General features: G+C 46.7%; 1 protein-coding gene across 1 annotated transcript in view; it reads right to left on the bottom strand.

The window, feature by feature from the left end:
* LOC109897137 (protocadherin-7-like) overlaps nt 1-12,274 on the bottom strand; it is a 29,051-nt gene extending 16,777 nt beyond the window's left edge. The window contains 1 exon segment of the mRNA XM_031832572.1: nt 8,298-12,274. Within this exon segment, the coding sequence (XP_031688432.1) occupies nt 8,298-11,363 (3,066 nt within the window). The 5' untranslated portion in view covers nt 11,364-12,274.
* Between the last annotated feature and the right edge of the window lie 5,707 nt (nt 12,275-17,981).

Genomic DNA, 17,981 nt, shown 5'->3' with positions numbered 1-17,981 from the left:
TACTTCATTACTCTGTTCCCTGTGTATATACAGTACTTCATTACTCTGTTCCCTGTGTATATACAGTACTTCATTACCCTGTTCCCTGTGTATATACAGTACCTCATTACTCTGTTCCCTGTGTATATACAGTACTTCATTACCCTGTTCCCTGTGTATATAGAGTACTTCATTACTCTGTTCCCTGTGTATATACAGTACTTCATTACCCTGTTCCCTGTGTATATACAGTACCTCATTACTCTGTTCCCTGTGTATATACAGTACTTCATTACTCTGTTCCCTGTGTATATACAGTACTTCATTACTCTGTTCCCTGTGTATATACAGTACTTCATTACTCTGTTCCCTGTGTATATACAGTACTTCATTAGGTGTATTAGACCTTACAGTGAAATGCTGAATACAACAGGTGTAGTAGACCTTACAGTGAAATGCTGAATACAACAGGTGTATTAGACCTTACAGTGAAATGCTGAATACAACAGGTGTATTAGACCTTACAGTGAAATGCTGAATACAACAGGTGTATTAGACCTTACAGTGAAATGCTGAATACAACAGGTGTAGTAGACCTTACAGTGAAATGCTGAATACAACAGGTGTAGTAGACCTCACAGTGAAATGCTGAATACAACAGGTGTATTAGACCTTACAGTGAAATGCTGAATACAACAGGTGTATTAGACCTTACAGTGAAATTCTGAATACAACAGGTGTATTAGACCTTACAGTGAAATGCTGAATACAACAGGTGTAGTAGACCTTACAGTGAAATGCTGAATACAACAGGTGTAGTAGACCTTACAGTGAAATTCTGAATACAACAGGTGTAGTAGACCTTACAGTGAAATTCTGAATACAACAGGTGTAGTAGACCTTACAGTGAAATGCTGAATACAACAGGTGTAGTAGACCTTACAGTGAAATGCTGAATACAACAGGTGTAGTAGACCTTACAGTGAAATGCTGAATACAACAGGTGTAGTAGAACTCACAGTGAAATGCTGAATACAACAGGTGTAGTAGACCTTACAGTGAAATGCTGAATACAACAGGTGTAGTAGACCTTACAGTGAAATGCTGAATACAACAGGTGTAGTAGACCTCACAGTGAAATGCTGAATACAACAGGTGTAGTAGACCTTACAGTGAAATTCTGAATACAACAGGTGTAGTAGACCTCACAGTGAAATGCTGAATACAACAGGTGTAGTAGACCTCACAGTGAAATGCTGAATACAACAGGTGTAGTAGACCTCACAGTGAAATGCTGAATACAACAGGTGTAGTAGACCTTACAGTGAAATTCTGAATACAACAGGTGTAGTAGACCTTACAGTGAAATGCTGAATACAACAGGTGTAGTAGACCTCACAGTGAAATGCTGAATACAACAGGTGTAGTAGACCTTACAGTGAAATTCTGAATACAACAGGTGTAGTAGACCTCACAGTGAAATACTTACTTCTGAGCCCCTAACCAACAGTGCAGTTTCAAAAGAATACAGATAAGAATAAGAGATTAAAGTAACAAGTAACTGAAGAGAAGCAGTAAAAATAATAACAATATATACAGGGGGGGTACAGAGTCAATGTACGGGGGGGGGCACAGGTTGTTTTCCAATGTTTTCTCTTCCGGTCAAGCCTCGAGTCTTGTCTCTCAGTCGACCCCGTATCATCGTCCACAGGGGAGTCAACCTGGCCAAAACTGTGGGCTTCCCTCTACTCATTTGACACAGATCAAAAGCAACTAGACAACGCTGAGTTGTGGCACTAAAATACACACAGAGGTAACGGTGGTACCATATGGTTACTATGGCGATAAAGGACAAAGAAACATACGTTTGCACTAGACATGGGTTGCCTGTGTTGCGGCTGTTCATTTAGATATAGGTAGTAGATAGCAACAATTAAGGTTCACAGAGAGGGGGCAGCAAAACAAATGGAGGTCAACTGTGGCTTCTCAAAAGTGTTTAAGTAGCTACATTCGTTTTTTTTGGTTTACACAAATTAGCCTCCAGGCAAATGGAGGGTTTTCCATATTGGTTTTGTGATCTCGCCGGACCGAGAGAACAAAAAGCTTGTCACTTCCTGTGTGTGTGTGTGGCCAGCGAACACAGACAGAATGACCCCTATTTGCATGGCGATGTTGTTTGTTTGAGATACTGTGGTGAGAAGGGAACATGGGTCCTATGTAAATGAGGTACGCTGGGGCTTGATAGGTCAGAGGACGGGAGGGGAGGGGACAGGAGGGGTTGGGAGGGGACAGGAGGTGATGGGAAGGGACAGGAGGGGAGGGGAGGGGACAGGAGGGGAGGGGAGGGGACAGGAGGGGAGGGGACAGCAGGGGATGGGAGGGGACAGGAGGGGAGGGAAGAGGAGGGGAAGGGAGGGGACAGGAGGGGATGGGAGGGGATAGGAGGGGATGGGAGGGGACATGAGGGGATGGGAGGGGACATGAGGGGACAGGAGGGAATGGGAGGGGACATGAGGGGGTGGGAGGGGACAGGAGGGGATGGGAGGGGACATGAGGGGATGGGAGGGGACAGCAGGGGATGGGAGGGGACAGGAGGGGATGGGAGGGGACAGGAGGGGAGGGGACAGCAGGGGATGGGAGGGGACAGGAGGGGAGGGAACAGGAGGGGATGGGAGGGGACATGAGGGGATGGGAGGGGACAGGAGGGGATGGGAGGGGACAGCAGGGGATGGGAGGGGACATGAGGGGATGGGAGGGGACAGGAGGGGACATGAGGGGATGGGAGGGGACATGAGGGGATGGGAGGGGACAGGATGGGAGGGAACAGGAGGGGATGGGGGGGACAGGAAGGGATGGGAGGGGACAGGAGGGTGGGGACGGGAGGGAGGGAGGGGACGGGAGGGATGGGAGGGTGGGGACGGGAGGGAAGGAGGGGACGGGAGGGAGGGAGGGGATGGAAGGGAGGGGATGGGAGGGGACAGAAGGGAAGGGATGGGAGGGAGGGGACGGGAGGGAGGGGTCGTAAGGGAGGGGACGGAAGGGGACGGCAGGGGACGGAAGGGAGAGGGAGGGAATGATAGGAGCAACAGCTGTGCTTAGAGAACTGAGCTGAGGGAGAAGAGGACGGTGAGGGAAACATGGCCACGTCCAGTCATGTTGCACCAACCCTAACCTGGGAGGCAGCCTCAGCTGACCCAGTGATTTGAGCTTCATACATGCCCTGAGGGGAGGCAGAGGGATATGATTACAACCTACCTCAGGTCTCTATTGTTTAGAAGAGATAATACCACCTGGATAGGAATATCCTTCTGTTAAATGACCCAGTTAAAAATCCCTGCTCAGTAAACAGTGTTTTTTTGCATAAGACAGGTGAGCTATTCTCTTTTATATCTTATCTTGGACAATAGTTTTGCTTTAGGCATTTGATACTTGAAAGTATGACGATCATCAACTGAAGCCCTGTTCAACACAGGGACATAGCGAGGGAAGTATGACAACTGAGAACAATGTCGCAGTAGGCCTACAAAAGGAAGAAAGAGAACAAAACTAAAAGTCCCGGATCCAATCTGTGGACCTCCAGGAGGGGCTGAAATGTCAGGTACATCACCCTCCTGCTCTAACTCTCGACAGCTGCTCAGTGACACGCTGACTTCTCGCTCTGCGCTCGCCTGGCTTAATGACTAATGAGTAAAAGAGGAGGCTTCGCCTCGCCCGCTAAACTCAGCCGGTTGCCTGGTTACCTGCTTGGAGACTGAGCCTGAGCCGGCTGCTGCCTGTGCGGTGGTTATTGTGAGATTAGGTAGGCGAAGGATGAGCTGGAAGGAGACCTAGGAGGAACCTGATACCGCAGAAGAGACTCACAGTCAATGGGACTCTACTCTACCTCCCCCATCAACTTGCCTGTGAAACAGTAGACCATTCTGTCTACCACAAACAGGGCTCTCTTTCTTGTGTCTTTTTCGATTTCTAAGGGGAGAAGTGAGAGAAAGATAGAGAGAGAGGTGGAGAGAGCATGAGAGAAGAGAAAGTAGAGGGAAAGAGAGAGAAAGAGAGAAGAGAAAGTAGAGGGAAAGAGAGAGAAAGAGAGATGAGAAAGTAGAGGGAAAGAGAGAGAAAGAGAGAAGAGAAAGTAGAGGGAAAGAGAGAAAATAAGGCAGTGTGTGTTTGTGAGTGAGAGAGACCATCAAAAGGTTTCAACCTCATTTAGCCGTAAATATCATAGATTACATTTAGGATTTCCTGCCACTGTAAATTCAATAAACGGGGGTGAAATCTGATTTGTTTTGAATAGAAATTTCCAAATCTAATGTGATCAATTTGACATTGGGGATTACCCCGTCTCTAGCAGTCACGATACAATGTGATCTGCTGTGCAATTCTCGACAATCAGACATGACACTTTATACCTAATCCAACATCCCATCAGCTCTGCATGCAAAACCATAGCAACAACAGTGACAACAAGACAAACTTGTGAAAAAAGAAGCCATGTTTAATTCCATAGATATAATCATCTAGTCATTCACCGTCTATGTTTCATTCCATAGATTATGATCATCTAGTCATTCACCGTCTATGTTTCATTCCATAGATATAATCATCTAGTCATTCACCGTCTATGTTTCATTCCATAGAAATATAATCTAGATATTCTATGTCTACGTTTAATTCCATGGAAATATAATCTAGTCATTCTACGTCTATGTTTAATTCCATAGATATAATCATCTAGTCATTCACCGTCTATGTTTAATTCCATAGAAATATAATCTAGTCATTCTACGTCTATGTTTAATTCCATAGAAATATAATCTAGTCATTCTACGTCTATGTTTAACTCTATTCCCAGCTAATGAGAATTCTTGTACATTTCATTACACGTTATGAACTCAACTGAATGGGGGGGGGGGGGGGGCGATTTACCTAACCACCAGCGTGTTTAGCTGTGGTGGCCCTAAACAGCAAGAGCATGAAACTAGAGAGAGAGAGAGACTACTCTGTGATCTTAATAAAGACATGACCACTTGATGCCATAATTGAGGCACATAACTACGCCAAGGGCCATTCCCGGCAATTAACTTAACCTCGGGAGACTGTATGTGCAGCCATTAAATCAGTTCCCCTCCACCTCAACTGAAAGTATCAACAGTGAACGTTTGACAAGTAAGCAGGGAATTTAACAACGTGTCAGAGATATTATATGCACTACAAGTCCAAAAGTATGTGGACACCTGCTCGTCAAACATCTCATTACAAAATCATGGGCATTAATATGGAGTTGGTCCCCCCTTTGCTACTATAACTGTTCTGGGAAGGCTTTCCACTAGATGTTGGAACATTATGCTTCAATTCAGCCAAGTGCATTAGTGAGGTTAGGCACTGATGTTGGGAGATTAGGAATGGCTCTCAGTCGGCGTTCAAATTCATCCCAAAGGTGTTCGATGGGGTTAAGGTCAGTGCTCTGTGCAGGCCGGTCAAGTTCTTCCACACCAATCTCAACAAACCATTTCTGTATGGTCCTCGCTTTGTGCGCGGAGGGGGATTGTAAATGCTGAACCTGGAAACTTTTGCCACAGATTCGGAAGCACAGAATCATCTAGAATGTCATTGTGTACTGTAGAGTTAAGATTTCCCTTCAATGAAACTAAGGGGCCAAGTACGAACCATGAAAAACAGCCCCAGGCCATTATTCCTCCTCTAACAAATTGTACAGCTGGCACTACGCATTCGGGCAGGTAGCGTTCTCCTGGCATCCACCAAACCCAGATTTGTCCGTTGGACTGCCAGATGGTGAAGTGTAATTCATCACTCTGCTGCTTCAGAGTCCAATGGTAGGTGAGCTTTACACCACTCCAGCTGACGCTTGGCATCGCGCATGGTGATCTTAGGCTTGTGTGCAGCTTCTCGGCCATGGAAACCCATTGCTACTGACAACATTCTATAAACCATAGAGACCAGGCAACACTTATATTGTATTAGCCAGTGGGAGTTACATTCACAACAACCGTGACGGAGGACGGAAAAAGTGAAGGAAGGTTTAAGAAGGGATAATTGCACATTCCGGTGGCGAGGAGAGCGTCTGTGAACCCTCAACACCCCGGTGTGTTTTCTGTCTGTATCAGAATCTTCAAACAAATGGACTTGTCTATAAAAAAAAAAAACGCTGCAGCGAGCGTGCACATAAAAGATTTAATAAATCATTACATAAAAGTGCAGCAGCACAGCTAGCAACATACAATACATGGCTGTGCCGCAGCGGCAGCGAATAGAGTGGCCTGTTAATTATGGATGAGACATCCGTAAGCAACAGCACTCCTCACACTCTAAGAAACAACCCACTGAATACAGCACTTTAGAAAGCTGTTAGAGACAGTAGCGAAAAGAGAGAGTAAAGGAGAGTGAAAGGGAGGGAGAGATGGAGAGCGGGAAATGAGAGGGGAATAGCAGGAGGGAGAGGGAAATGGAGTAGAGGAAGAGGAGATTAAAAAGAAAAGACTGCAAGAAAAAAACACAGGCGGGGGAAAAAAGAGCAAAGACATTTGAGAGCATTTGATTTGGAGGAGAGGAGAGAGGGGCTGAGAGATAGAGGAGAGAGGGGCTGAGAGATAGAGGAGAGAGGGGCTGAGAGATAGAGGAGAGAGGGGCTGAGAGATAGAGGAGAGGAGAGAGGGGCTGAGAGATAGAGGAGAGAGGGGCTGAGAGATAGAGGAGAGGAGCGAGAGATGGGTTGGGAGATAGAGGAGAGAGGGGCTGAGAGATAGAGGAGAGGAGAGAGGGGCTGAGAGATAGAGGAGAGGAGCGAGAGATGGGTTGGGAGATAGAGGAGAGAGGGGCTGAGAGATAGAGGAGAGGAGAGAGGGGCTGTGTGTGTGTGTGTGTGTGCGTGCGTGCGTGCGTGCGTGTGTGTGTGTGTGTGTGTGTGTGTGTGTGTGTGTGTGTGTGTGTGTGTGTGTGTGTGTGTGTGTGTGTGTGTGTGTGTGTGTGTGTGTGTGTGTGTGTGTGTGTGTGTGTGTGTGTGTGTGTGTGTAAAAAAGAGACAGGAATGATAAGGGAATAAAACAGAGAGAATGAAAGACAAGAAAAACAGAGGATGAGGGGAGAACGAGAACAAGAGAGACAGACCAAAAAAACAGAGGAGTTTGCTGCTTGCCCCATGTAAGAAAACCATCAATAATGCATTAGACTGCCACTGAAAACATATGAAACAATGAACAAGTGGTATCTTCCTGGCAAAAGCAAATGAAAGGGAACCGACTTCATAATATATTAACCTTGCTTCGCCCCTCTTGGCTCCCCTGGTTGAAAACATTTGAAAAAGAACAATAATGTCAAATTGATTAATTCCCACAGTCCCCTAGAACATGAATTACCCTGTTGTGCTTGCCGTCACGGAGGAATTTTCACATTACAAATGATGGCACTAACGGAGTCAATGAGAGGAGAGAAGAAGAGAGGGAAACAGAGGTGGGGATGGAAAGAGGGAGGAAAGAGGAACGGAGGGATGAAGAGTTAAATGAGTCTAGCCTATAGAAGGGACGGAGAGAGTAAAAGAGAGAGCAGGAGGGAGAGGTTTAGGGAAGCCTGATTTCACTGCTGGGTCAGTGAATTGATACAGACACATCAGTGCCCAGGAATGTTAAATGTGACCTCCTGCCCAGATGTTCCTAGTCAAGCTGAATAAGCCGAGTAAAACACGATAGCACGGATAACATTCCTTTACACAGCCACTCCTGTGCCTCATTTTCACAACACCTTCTTTTTATCCTTGCTTTTTCCTTTAATGATAAGAAGAAGTAGTTAGCCGTGTTACACTAAGGGTGGGGAGAGATTTGAACTAGCAGAGGGGTGTCCTAGCTACCCTGCCACATGTTCCGCTGCGATAGAATAACTGCCAACCAGACCCTTATGCAAGCTGTCTACAACACTCAAAACACATATGTGTACAGATCAGCAAATGTGAAACCCCGGACAAACTAAACCGCCTTCACAGTACCTGCTCAGTTAAAAGAGAGGGCAAAAGAGCTGGATATGCTTAGGCGGATGGAAATGATATCCTGGGGTAGGCTATGCATGTCCTCGTTTCATTTTCAATATTACATGCGGAATGGCACTCCAAACCCCGACAGATCAATACAGCTAACTTGACACACATTAGCACCATGAAAGAAACATGACTACTGAGACTAGCCCTGTCAGGAGGCATTATGCAGGAGATAACACTAAGAGAGGGAGAAACATGAGAGACATTTGAAAATAGAATGGAGAAGGAAAAAAAATATATATATATATATATAAATATTGAGTCAATATGTTCTTACCTGTTTGTTGTACTTGTTGATGGTTTGACTGCTGTACTCGGAGCAGTGGTCAGATCCAAGGGAAATGTTATCTCCGGTGCCAACGAAGGTGTTGGCAGGGGGCAGGTCCTGAACAGCCTGATGCTTTTTCCCAGCCGTGGGCGACTGGGGGTGGAGCTGGACCGTGGGCAGTGGCGAGCTGGACTTGTAGTGCCGGGCCAAATCCGGGCTTCCGGGCCCTCCGTTAACGGAGCGGTACCTGCCCATCCCGGGGCTGTCGGACAGCTTCTCGTTGACGCCGTCGTAGCGCTGGCCGTTGGGCTTGGAGGCCTCGACGGTGACAATGCTGCTGTACAACGGCTGTTTGTTCTTCTTGTTCTTCTTGGGCTTCTTGCCCTTGTCATGCTGCTGAGGGGTGAAGAAGTCCTCGTGGTCCTTCTTGCCCGCCTCGTAGCCATTCTTGTTCTTGGGGCGGCAGTAGCGAGCCATGACCACGATGAGGATGATGAGGATTACCGTCATGATGCCCGACACCACGCCGATGACAATGCTCAGTCGCTGCTTGCCCAGGTCGTAGTTGGGGTCACCGGCGATGTTGGTATTGAGCGGAGTGCCCAGGCTCTTAGCCACCTGGGCCTCAACGATGGTGGAGTTGGAGAGGGTCTCGTTGACATAGACATGCACCATGGTGGTGCTGCTCTGCGAGGGCTGGCCACTGTCGTTCACCTGGACCACCAGTCTGTGGAGGCCATAGTGTTTCTGCTCCAGCTTCCCCACCAGTGAGATGACCCCACTTCCCCCGTCAATCTCAAACAGTTTGAAAGGGTTGCCCCCGATGATACTGTAGTTTAGGTCAGCGTTGATCCCTGTGTCGGTATCGGTGGCCATGACAGTTCGTACTACAGTCCTAACATTGCTGGAGGGGGGCAGGAGGGTGTATGAGCTATTGATGGGGAAGGTAACGGTCGGCGGGTTGTCGTTCTCGTCCATCACGAAGAGTGACACGGTGGCAGTGGCTGATCTGGGTGGGTCTCCGCTGTCCACAGCCTTGACCCGGAACGTGTACGTGGTTTTCTGCTCGCGGTCAAACGACATGGTGGAGAAAATGGTTCCTGTGTCGTTCTCAATGGAGAAGATCTCCTCCTCTTCCTCGATGAAGAGGCTCATTTCTGCGTTCTGGCCTTTGTCGGCGTCAATGACGGTCACCATGCCAACAGGGCTGTTGGGTGTAAGGTTCTCTTTGACGTAGAAGGTGAACACATCCTGCATGAATTTAGGCTCATTGTCATTCTTATCAGCCACTAAGACTACCACAGTGGCTGACCCCTGGAGTATGGGCATGCCCTTATCTTTAGCTATCACTTTGAACTGGTACCTCTCTGTTTGTTCTCTGTCCAGAATGGTGTTTACTCTGATGTCACCGTTGTCTGCATTAATGGAGAATATCCCATTCACAGAGGAGTCGAGGGAGTAGGCGATTTCCGCGTTCTTGCCACTATCAGCATCTATGGCCTGCACAGTGGTCACCCTCTCGCCGGGGGCATTGTTTTCTGGAAAGGACACCTCCACCACGTTCTGGCTAAAGATGGGTGGGTTGTCGTTGAAGTCGCCCACCTTTACGATGAGTGAGTTATTACTGGCCAGGCTAGGGCTTCCTGAGTCCACTGCCACGATGACCACGTTGTACTCCTGTGTGGCCTCGTAGTCCAGTGGCGCTGATGTATGGAGAAAGTATTTCTTCTTATTCATCTCACCCTCAATCTCACTGGCCGGTTTGAGCTGGAAGGGCACGTCACCCACCACGGTGCAGGTCACGATACCGTTCTCCCCCTGGTCGCGGTCTGACACCTGGACCAAAGCTATAGGCGTGTCCACCACTACATCCTCAGCCACGTTGGCCACTCCATCCTTCAGGAAGATGCGTCCGATCTTACGAATCTCGATAGCTGGCACGTTGTCGTTCTCATCCTTGATGTTGAGAACCACGGTGGCCTTGTCCATTTTGGGTGGCTGGCCTCGGTCCCTCGCCATCACAGTGAAGCGCAGTTGGCTCACCTCCTCGCGGTCAATACGATGGAGCACGCTCAGCCACCCAGAGCTCTCGTCCAGCCTCAATAGCCTACGCACTGACTCTGTGGCTGCGCCGAATACGTACTCAATCTGACCGTTCACCCCAACATCTGCGTCAGCTGCTTTCAGCTGCAGAATGGGGGCACCAGGGGAGCTGTTCTCCGGCAGGTCAGCCTCATACACAGCCTTCTCAAAGCGGGGGCTGTTGTCATTCACATCAGTGATCATCACCCTCAGGATGGCCTGGGAGGAGCGTGGGGGGTCGCCCCCATCCCTAACACGCAGGGTGAGCTCATAAGAGTCCCTCTGCTCCCTGTCCAGCGCTCCTTTAATGATGAGCTGCGGCTGCTTCTCCCCGTCGGTTGTGTCAGCAACTTGCAGTTCAAAGACGCTGCTCCTGCCTGCCCCCTCGTCGAATCTCCTGTCAGCCCCGCGACCACCTGAGCTGGAGCCCAGGCGCCTGGAGCTCTCCCCGCTGTCTTGAATAAGCTCATATCTCTCAATTCCGTTCCTCCCGAAATCTCTGTCGGTGGCCGTGGGTAGGAGATAGAGAGTGCCAATCGGCCTGTTCTCCTCCACCGATAGGGTCAGCACGGGAGATGGGAAAGACGGGGTGTTATCATTTATATCTAAAATAATGACTTTCCCCTCGAACAGGTCAACCCAGCTCTGCGCCGGTCCAATTACTGACACTTCAAAATCTATGAAACACTCGTTTTCATCAAATATCATTTGACACTGCTGTAATTTTTCACGGTCTATCCGCCGTTCATTGGTGGTCAGCTCGCCTGTTATATTATCTATTTTGAAAAAATCAGATCCGGACTCGAGGGTAAATGTCACCTCGCCAGACCCGGCAACGATTCCGAGGTCCACGGCTACGTTCCCTACCCTGACATCCGCGGGTCCCTCCTCAGCCAAGCGATATCGGAGCACTTGCTTAGCAGCAGGCTGATTCAGCAGCTGCAGGATGAGTATACTGTAGCATAAATAGTCCACTGCGCCAGTAGTCCTCATTGTTCCCCGCAATGTAATGAATGGATTTTAAAGCCTTGAATCAAATGAGGATGTCGTTTACTTGCTGGTATACTGTTTGGAAAACAATAATTTTCGTTCTCGGATTATTTGTAGTCCTCCATTTCAGGAGGTGTGAGACTTCATCCTCCGGACGTCTTCCCACACCGCTTCGACTGCACTGAATAAGAGCAAGTGGACGGGCTCTCCTCTCCCCCTTTTCCACCGAATTAATGTTTCTTTCCTTCTTTCAATAAAAACTGGGCAAAACACAATCGAAACAGTCCGTTCAGTCCGGTCATATCATATGCCATGAATTCATTAGGAATCCGAATATTTTATGCGCGTAAAGAGAAACGCTATCTTATTTAATTGAAATTTAAAATCAGTCCAAGTATTTTCAGTTACAAAAAAATCTTCCAATATTGATATAGAAATGATGTAAATGGTGAAAATCCTAATTTCCCCGTCCGAAGATATGTCCAATACGGAGTAGTGGCAATGGAATGCCCACACAGATTCCCAAGTTGTGGTGATACAGTAGCCTACTTTACGGAGGGTCTCGTCCTCTTACCTTGAAGCAGTGGAGACGCAGTGATTGTGTGTCCAGTTGCCTATCCAAGCAGAATCCGAGCGCTCTGATTCCTTTACCTCCACTCACTTATAACAAGCAGTCTGTGTTTTATAGTTCACACAGTTACAGGCAATAGGGAGTGGAATAAATACAAAATAAACTCCCCAGCACAAAACCTCTGACCAGGCGGGAATAACAAAAATGAAACAAACACGGACAATTGTAATTCCGATGTAGATATTGTGAAATTCCTACGAGAGAATCTTCATAGTGTCCCGCAATTCTCAATCCAAGCGTCCCTTTCTCACCTGCATAAGCGCCGCGTGCGTTTGCAGCCCCTATCTGCGGCACTGTGAGAGCGATTCACAAATGATATTGCAGTCTCGCGCGCTCTCTCCACCCCCTCCAGTTTATTTCCCCAGCGCACGTAACCAGGTCTGAACTTGGTCGGTATATAGGTTTAGTCTGGAGGGTAGCCGACGAAGTATGTGTTGAAATGAGAGGGAGAGAGGGAGGGAGAGAGATAAATAAAATGTGGTATTTTTCTTGTTAGCATAAAGGGAAAGATGTGTTCGCATACGACCCATTCGAATGGTCTTAGTCAGGGAGCGGGGGTATAGTGAGATGGTCCGGAAAATATACATTCTTCCATGGACCCTTTTACGGAGGATGGCGTTTCATTCATTCGATGCGTAAATTGCATTATGGCTTATAATGTGCCAATAGCAAATATTCGACTGCCGCACTTGACATCATGGTGCTTTGGTTATTACACAGGCATAGGATGTCTTTAGGCCTACAGTAGACGGTGCTATGAAACCCGTAAATCTATTTCTCACTAAAGTTGAGACAGTCGCCGCTCAATTTCGAATGATGGCTCGACTATATCAATTCGCTGCCAGTTTCCATTTTCTGTCAAAGCATTTTCATAAACTTTTACGCATGTTTTACGCATGTACGATGCAATATCCAAGTCATATATGTAACCAATTACGCTACCTGGTCCATGATTTCTCCCTGATTAATTTTTTTCCCAGGCTAGTACGACCAAACTGGGAGATGTGATTCTGAGTGCAGCGATGTGGTTACTCTCTGTGGTTAATGAATGTGTGTGGTCGCTTAAGGCTTGATTCTCTCCGGAATCACCAAGCTCAGTGTATTCGCTTTCAGCTCCTTATTTTTATCCAGTTTCTTTTGTTACCTACAGTAGTCTCTTATTTCCATGACTGGAGCCGAGACACCTCGGTGGATGGGTAGTCAGTGTCTGCGACTCCGCCACTGCGCAACCCACCCAGAACTATCCCAATTAAAAGCGAGCGTGATTCTGTAATCGGTGTAGTCCTCGGGTATTTCATATCAGATGCATGAGTGGATTAACGTCATAACGTAAAAATATATCAGAATATGCTAGTGAAATGTGCTTTTGCAGTATAGAAGTGGTTCAGATATTCAAAATGTCTATGGTAGACATTTTTGGGGTTTGGGACATAAATTGACATTGAAAGAATACCCTCTGAAGCCTCATATCAGCAGTTTAGCCTGTTTTAATTTACCATTATTTAACTAGGCAAGTCATTTAAGAACACATTCTTATTTACAGTCACGACCTAGGAACAGTGAGTTTAGGGGCAGAACGACATATTTTTATCTTGTCAGCTCAGGGACTCAATCTTGCAACCTTCCGGTTACTAGTCCAACACTCTAACCACTAGGCTACCTTCTGCCATAGTGAGCTCATTGTAGGAAATGTTGCTCTATACAGTTCCGTAGGAAATTATTCACTTGACTTGTTCCACATTTTGTTACCTTACAGCCTTATTCTAAAATGTATTAAATAAAAAACAATTCCTCAGCAATCTACACACAATACCCCATAATGACATCACAATACCCCATAATGACATCACAATACCCTATAACGACATCACAATACCCCATAATGACATCACAATACCCCATAATGACATCACAATACCCCATAACGACATCACAATACCCCATAATGACATCACAATACCCCATAATGACATCACAATACCCCATAACAACAAAGCAAAAACAGGTTTTTAGAAATGTTAGCAAATGTATAAAAAAAACTAAACAGAAATACCTTATTTACGTAAGTATTCAGACCCTTTGCTATGAGACTCAAAATTGAGCTCAAGTGCATCCTGTTTCCATTGATCATCCTTGAGATGTTTCTACAACTTGATTGGAGTCCACCTGTGGTAAATTAAATTGATTGGACATGATTTGGAAAGGCACACACCTGTCTAAATAAGGTCCCACAGTTGACAGTGCATGTCAGAGCAAAAACCAAGCCATGAGGTCAAAGGAATTGTCTGTAAAGCTCTGATATTGTGTCGAGGCACAGATCTGGGGAAGGGTACCAAAACATTTCTGCAGCATTGAAGGTCCCCAAGAACACAGTGGCCTCCATCATTCTTAAGGGGAAGAAGTTTGGAACCACCAAGACTCTTCTTTGAGATGGACGCCCGGCAAAACTGAGCAATCAGGGGAGAATAGCCTTGGGCAGGGAGGTGACCAAGAACCTGATGGTCACTCTGACAGAGCTAATCTGTGGAGATGGGAGAACCTTCTAGAAGGACAACCATCTCTGCTTCACTCCACCAATCTGGCTTTTATGGTAGAATGGCTAGACAGAAGCCACTCCTCAGTAAAAGGCACATGACAGCCCGCTTGGAGTTTTCCAAAAGGCACCTCAGACTGGGGTGAAGGTTCACCTTGCAACAGGACTATGACCTGAAGCACACAGCCAAGACAACACACTAGTGGCTTCAGGTCAAGTCTCTGAATGTCCTTGAATGGCCCAGCCAGAGCCCGGACTTGAACCCGATTTAACATCTCTGTAGAGACCTGAAGATAGTTGTATAGCAACGCTCCGCGTCCATCCTGTCAAAGCTTGGGAGAAAAATGGGAGAAACTCTCCAAATACAGGTTTGCAATGCTTGTAGCATCATACCCAAGAAGACTTCATTGCTGCCAAAGGTGCTTCAACAATGTACTAAGTAAAGGGTCTGAATACTTATAAAAATGTGTTGTTTTTTTGTTTAAAAAAAAGCAAATATTTCTAAAAACCTGTTTTTTGCTGTCATTATGGGGTATTGTGTGTGAATTGATGAGGGGAAAAAAACAATTGAATACATTTTAGATTAAGGCTGTAATGTAACACAATGTGGAAAATGTCAGGGGGTCTGAATACTTTCCGAAGACAATGTATATTAAAATGCTTAAAACAAGTGTAAATCTAAAACACCTTCCGTGATAAGAGATAGACTTGATCCCAAAGCGGAATCATGTACATTAATCACGTGAACGCCAGCATTCATAATTACATCTGCACGTAAAGGGCTTCCCCTTTCTCCCATGTCACATGGGGAGACCCGTGTATCCTACAGTGTTGCGCTGAGAGTGTAGCATCACAGTAAAATAAAAGGAGAAAGGCAACGAGTCTTTTACTGTTCCAGCTGCATTTTGAAGCTCCTCTGATTTCCTGCAGTGGCCAGCCCAGATCCCCGCTCTTCATCGCCCTCTGTCGTTGGCTAATATTTATGATGACAATGCTCTTGAGATACAAGGAGGAGGTTAAGGGATCCGTTTTTGATTAGCACTTGGGTTATGTATGTTCACATCTTTATTGGACGGGACAACATGTTTATTTAAACTATCTGTGGCCTAGTTGTCATTTTCTTCACCAAGGCCAGAGGGTGTCACCCTATTCGATAGGACAAAACAATTATAGATTTGCATATGCATGATTTAGGAAGTTCATTTAAATTATTTCACCATGCAACAATATGCTCACTTGTCCTTTTCTCAAACACTCCATAAGATACTGTAGAAGTACAATTTCCATCTCATAGTGTGAGACAGTAGGTGAACATTTGGTAAACCCTTGTTTGTTAATGTGCTGAATATTCCAGTTTCTCTTCTGGTTCTCTATAGGAACACACCCACAGAGTAAATCATGACATAGATGATGACATAATCATTAACCATCAACGAAAATTAAATTTTCATTAAATCAGCCTATTCACCAGGAAACATGTAAAAGTTATTTGGAAGAAACATTAACTTCCAGTAGTAATTCATAAATCCATGTGGGGATAAACCAGTGAGAAGTTGAACTCATATATCCATCTCCTCTCTAAAAACACCCCCATAACTTCTCTTCATTTTTAACACTATAGGAGGTATGCCTCACTGTGGCGGCCAGCAGAAATATTTTTTGGTTAATAATAAATGTACCAATTGCTTTGAAGTGGGGGTTCTGGTTCCTGTGGTCCCACAGGCGTCTGTATACATGTGTCTGTTGCTGAGTGACACTAAGCTAAGGCTGTGGCACCAGGTGTTGGGACTTTACCAAGGCTAACACGCTCAATTAATGATGGGTTCCACATTCGCTAAACTCCTGCAAGAGAAGAAAACTTTCCCCATTTACATATTGGTGACACACAGCATAGGCCTTATCAATCAGCTTCAACAACCAGGACTATTTAGTTTTGCTCACTGTGTTTTTCCCTCCTTCTGGTATAGTTTTTAACACCACACAGATTATTTTTGTTCCCATCTTTGAGTTCTCTACCAATGGATGCAGTTCTACCACAGGAGGTTGTTGTCAAGTTAATTGGGGAGGAGGGCCTTGTGGTAATGGCTGGAGCAGAATTAGTGGAAGGGTATCAAATACACCAAACACATGTTTTCCATGTGTTTGATGCCATTCCATTTACTCCATTCCGGCCATTATTATGAGCCGTCCTCCCCTCAGCAGCCTCCTGTGAGTACAATGGCATTGGAGGTTTTTAAAGGGGTGTGTAACGATATTCATAGGTGGGAAGAAGGTGAAGAGGACCAAGGTGCAGCGTGGTACGTGTTCATGGTCAATTTAATAAAGAAACTGAACACTAGAACAAAAACACAACAAAGCAGAACAAACAAAACAGTTCTGTCTGGTGCAGAAACACAAAGACAGACAACAACTACCCATAGTGGGAAAACAGGCTGCCTAAGTATGGTTCTCAATCAGAGACAACGATACCCCCCCCCCCCATAGGTGCGGACTAAAAACCTAAACCCCTAGGGGAGGGTCTGGGTGGGCATCTGTCCGCGGTGGCGGCTCTGGCGCGGGACGTGGACCCCACTCCACCATAGTCTTGGCCCACCTAAGTGGCGCCTTTGGAGCGAAGGGCGACTCTGGCAGCTCCTGACTGACGGGCGGCTCTGGCAGCTCCTGACTGACGGGCGGCTCTGGCAGCTCCTGACTGACGGGAGGCTCTGGCAGCGCTGGACAGGAGGGAGGCTCTGGAAGCGAGGAGACGGAGAGCCAGGAGGCCTGGTGCGTGGAGGAGGCACCAGATGGAATGGACCGTGGAGGCGCACTGGAGGTCTCGAGCATCGAGCCTGCACAACCTGTCCTGGCTGGATACTCCCTGTAGCCCGGCAAGTGCGGCGGGGTGGAACAGACAGCACTGGGACTTGCTGACGAACCGGGGACACCGTGCGTAGGGCTGGTGATTGTTTTTGTCACGTGTGCTCTGCCTCTAGGTAATCAGGCTGCTCGTTATGGTGCACACCTGTCACTATCGTTACGCGCACCTGTGCGTCATCAGACACACCTGGACTCCATCACTTCCCTGATTACCTTCCCTATATGTGTCATTCCCTTTGGTTCCTTTCCAAGGCGTTATTGTTTCTGTTCCAGTGTCATGTCTGTACGTCGTTCGTGTTTCTTGGTTTGTATTAGGTTGTGTTTATTTATTAAAACACTCACTCCCTGAACTTGCTTCCCGACTTTCCAGAATAACACAACACCTAAGGGAAGCATCAGAGAGTGTTTTTTTTTGTTGTTGTTCTTGGTTTCGGTGGGAATGACGTCGGGTCCGGAAGCCGCTACAGGCTCTCATGCCTCAGTCGGATCGCCAGGCTCCACTGCTTCCACCGTCTCGCCAGGCTCTCATGCCTCAGCCGGATCTCCAGGCTCCACTACTTCTACCGGCTCACCAGGCTCTCATGCCTCAGCCGGATCG

This window comes from Oncorhynchus kisutch, linkage group LG9 (assembly GCF_002021735.2).
Source record: "Oncorhynchus kisutch isolate 150728-3 linkage group LG9, Okis_V2, whole genome shotgun sequence".
In the NCBI taxonomy this organism is placed as follows: domain Eukaryota; kingdom Metazoa; phylum Chordata; class Actinopteri; order Salmoniformes; family Salmonidae; genus Oncorhynchus; species Oncorhynchus kisutch.
Note: the sequence above shows the minus strand (reverse complement) of the source record. Positions and strands in the feature narration are given on the sequence as shown.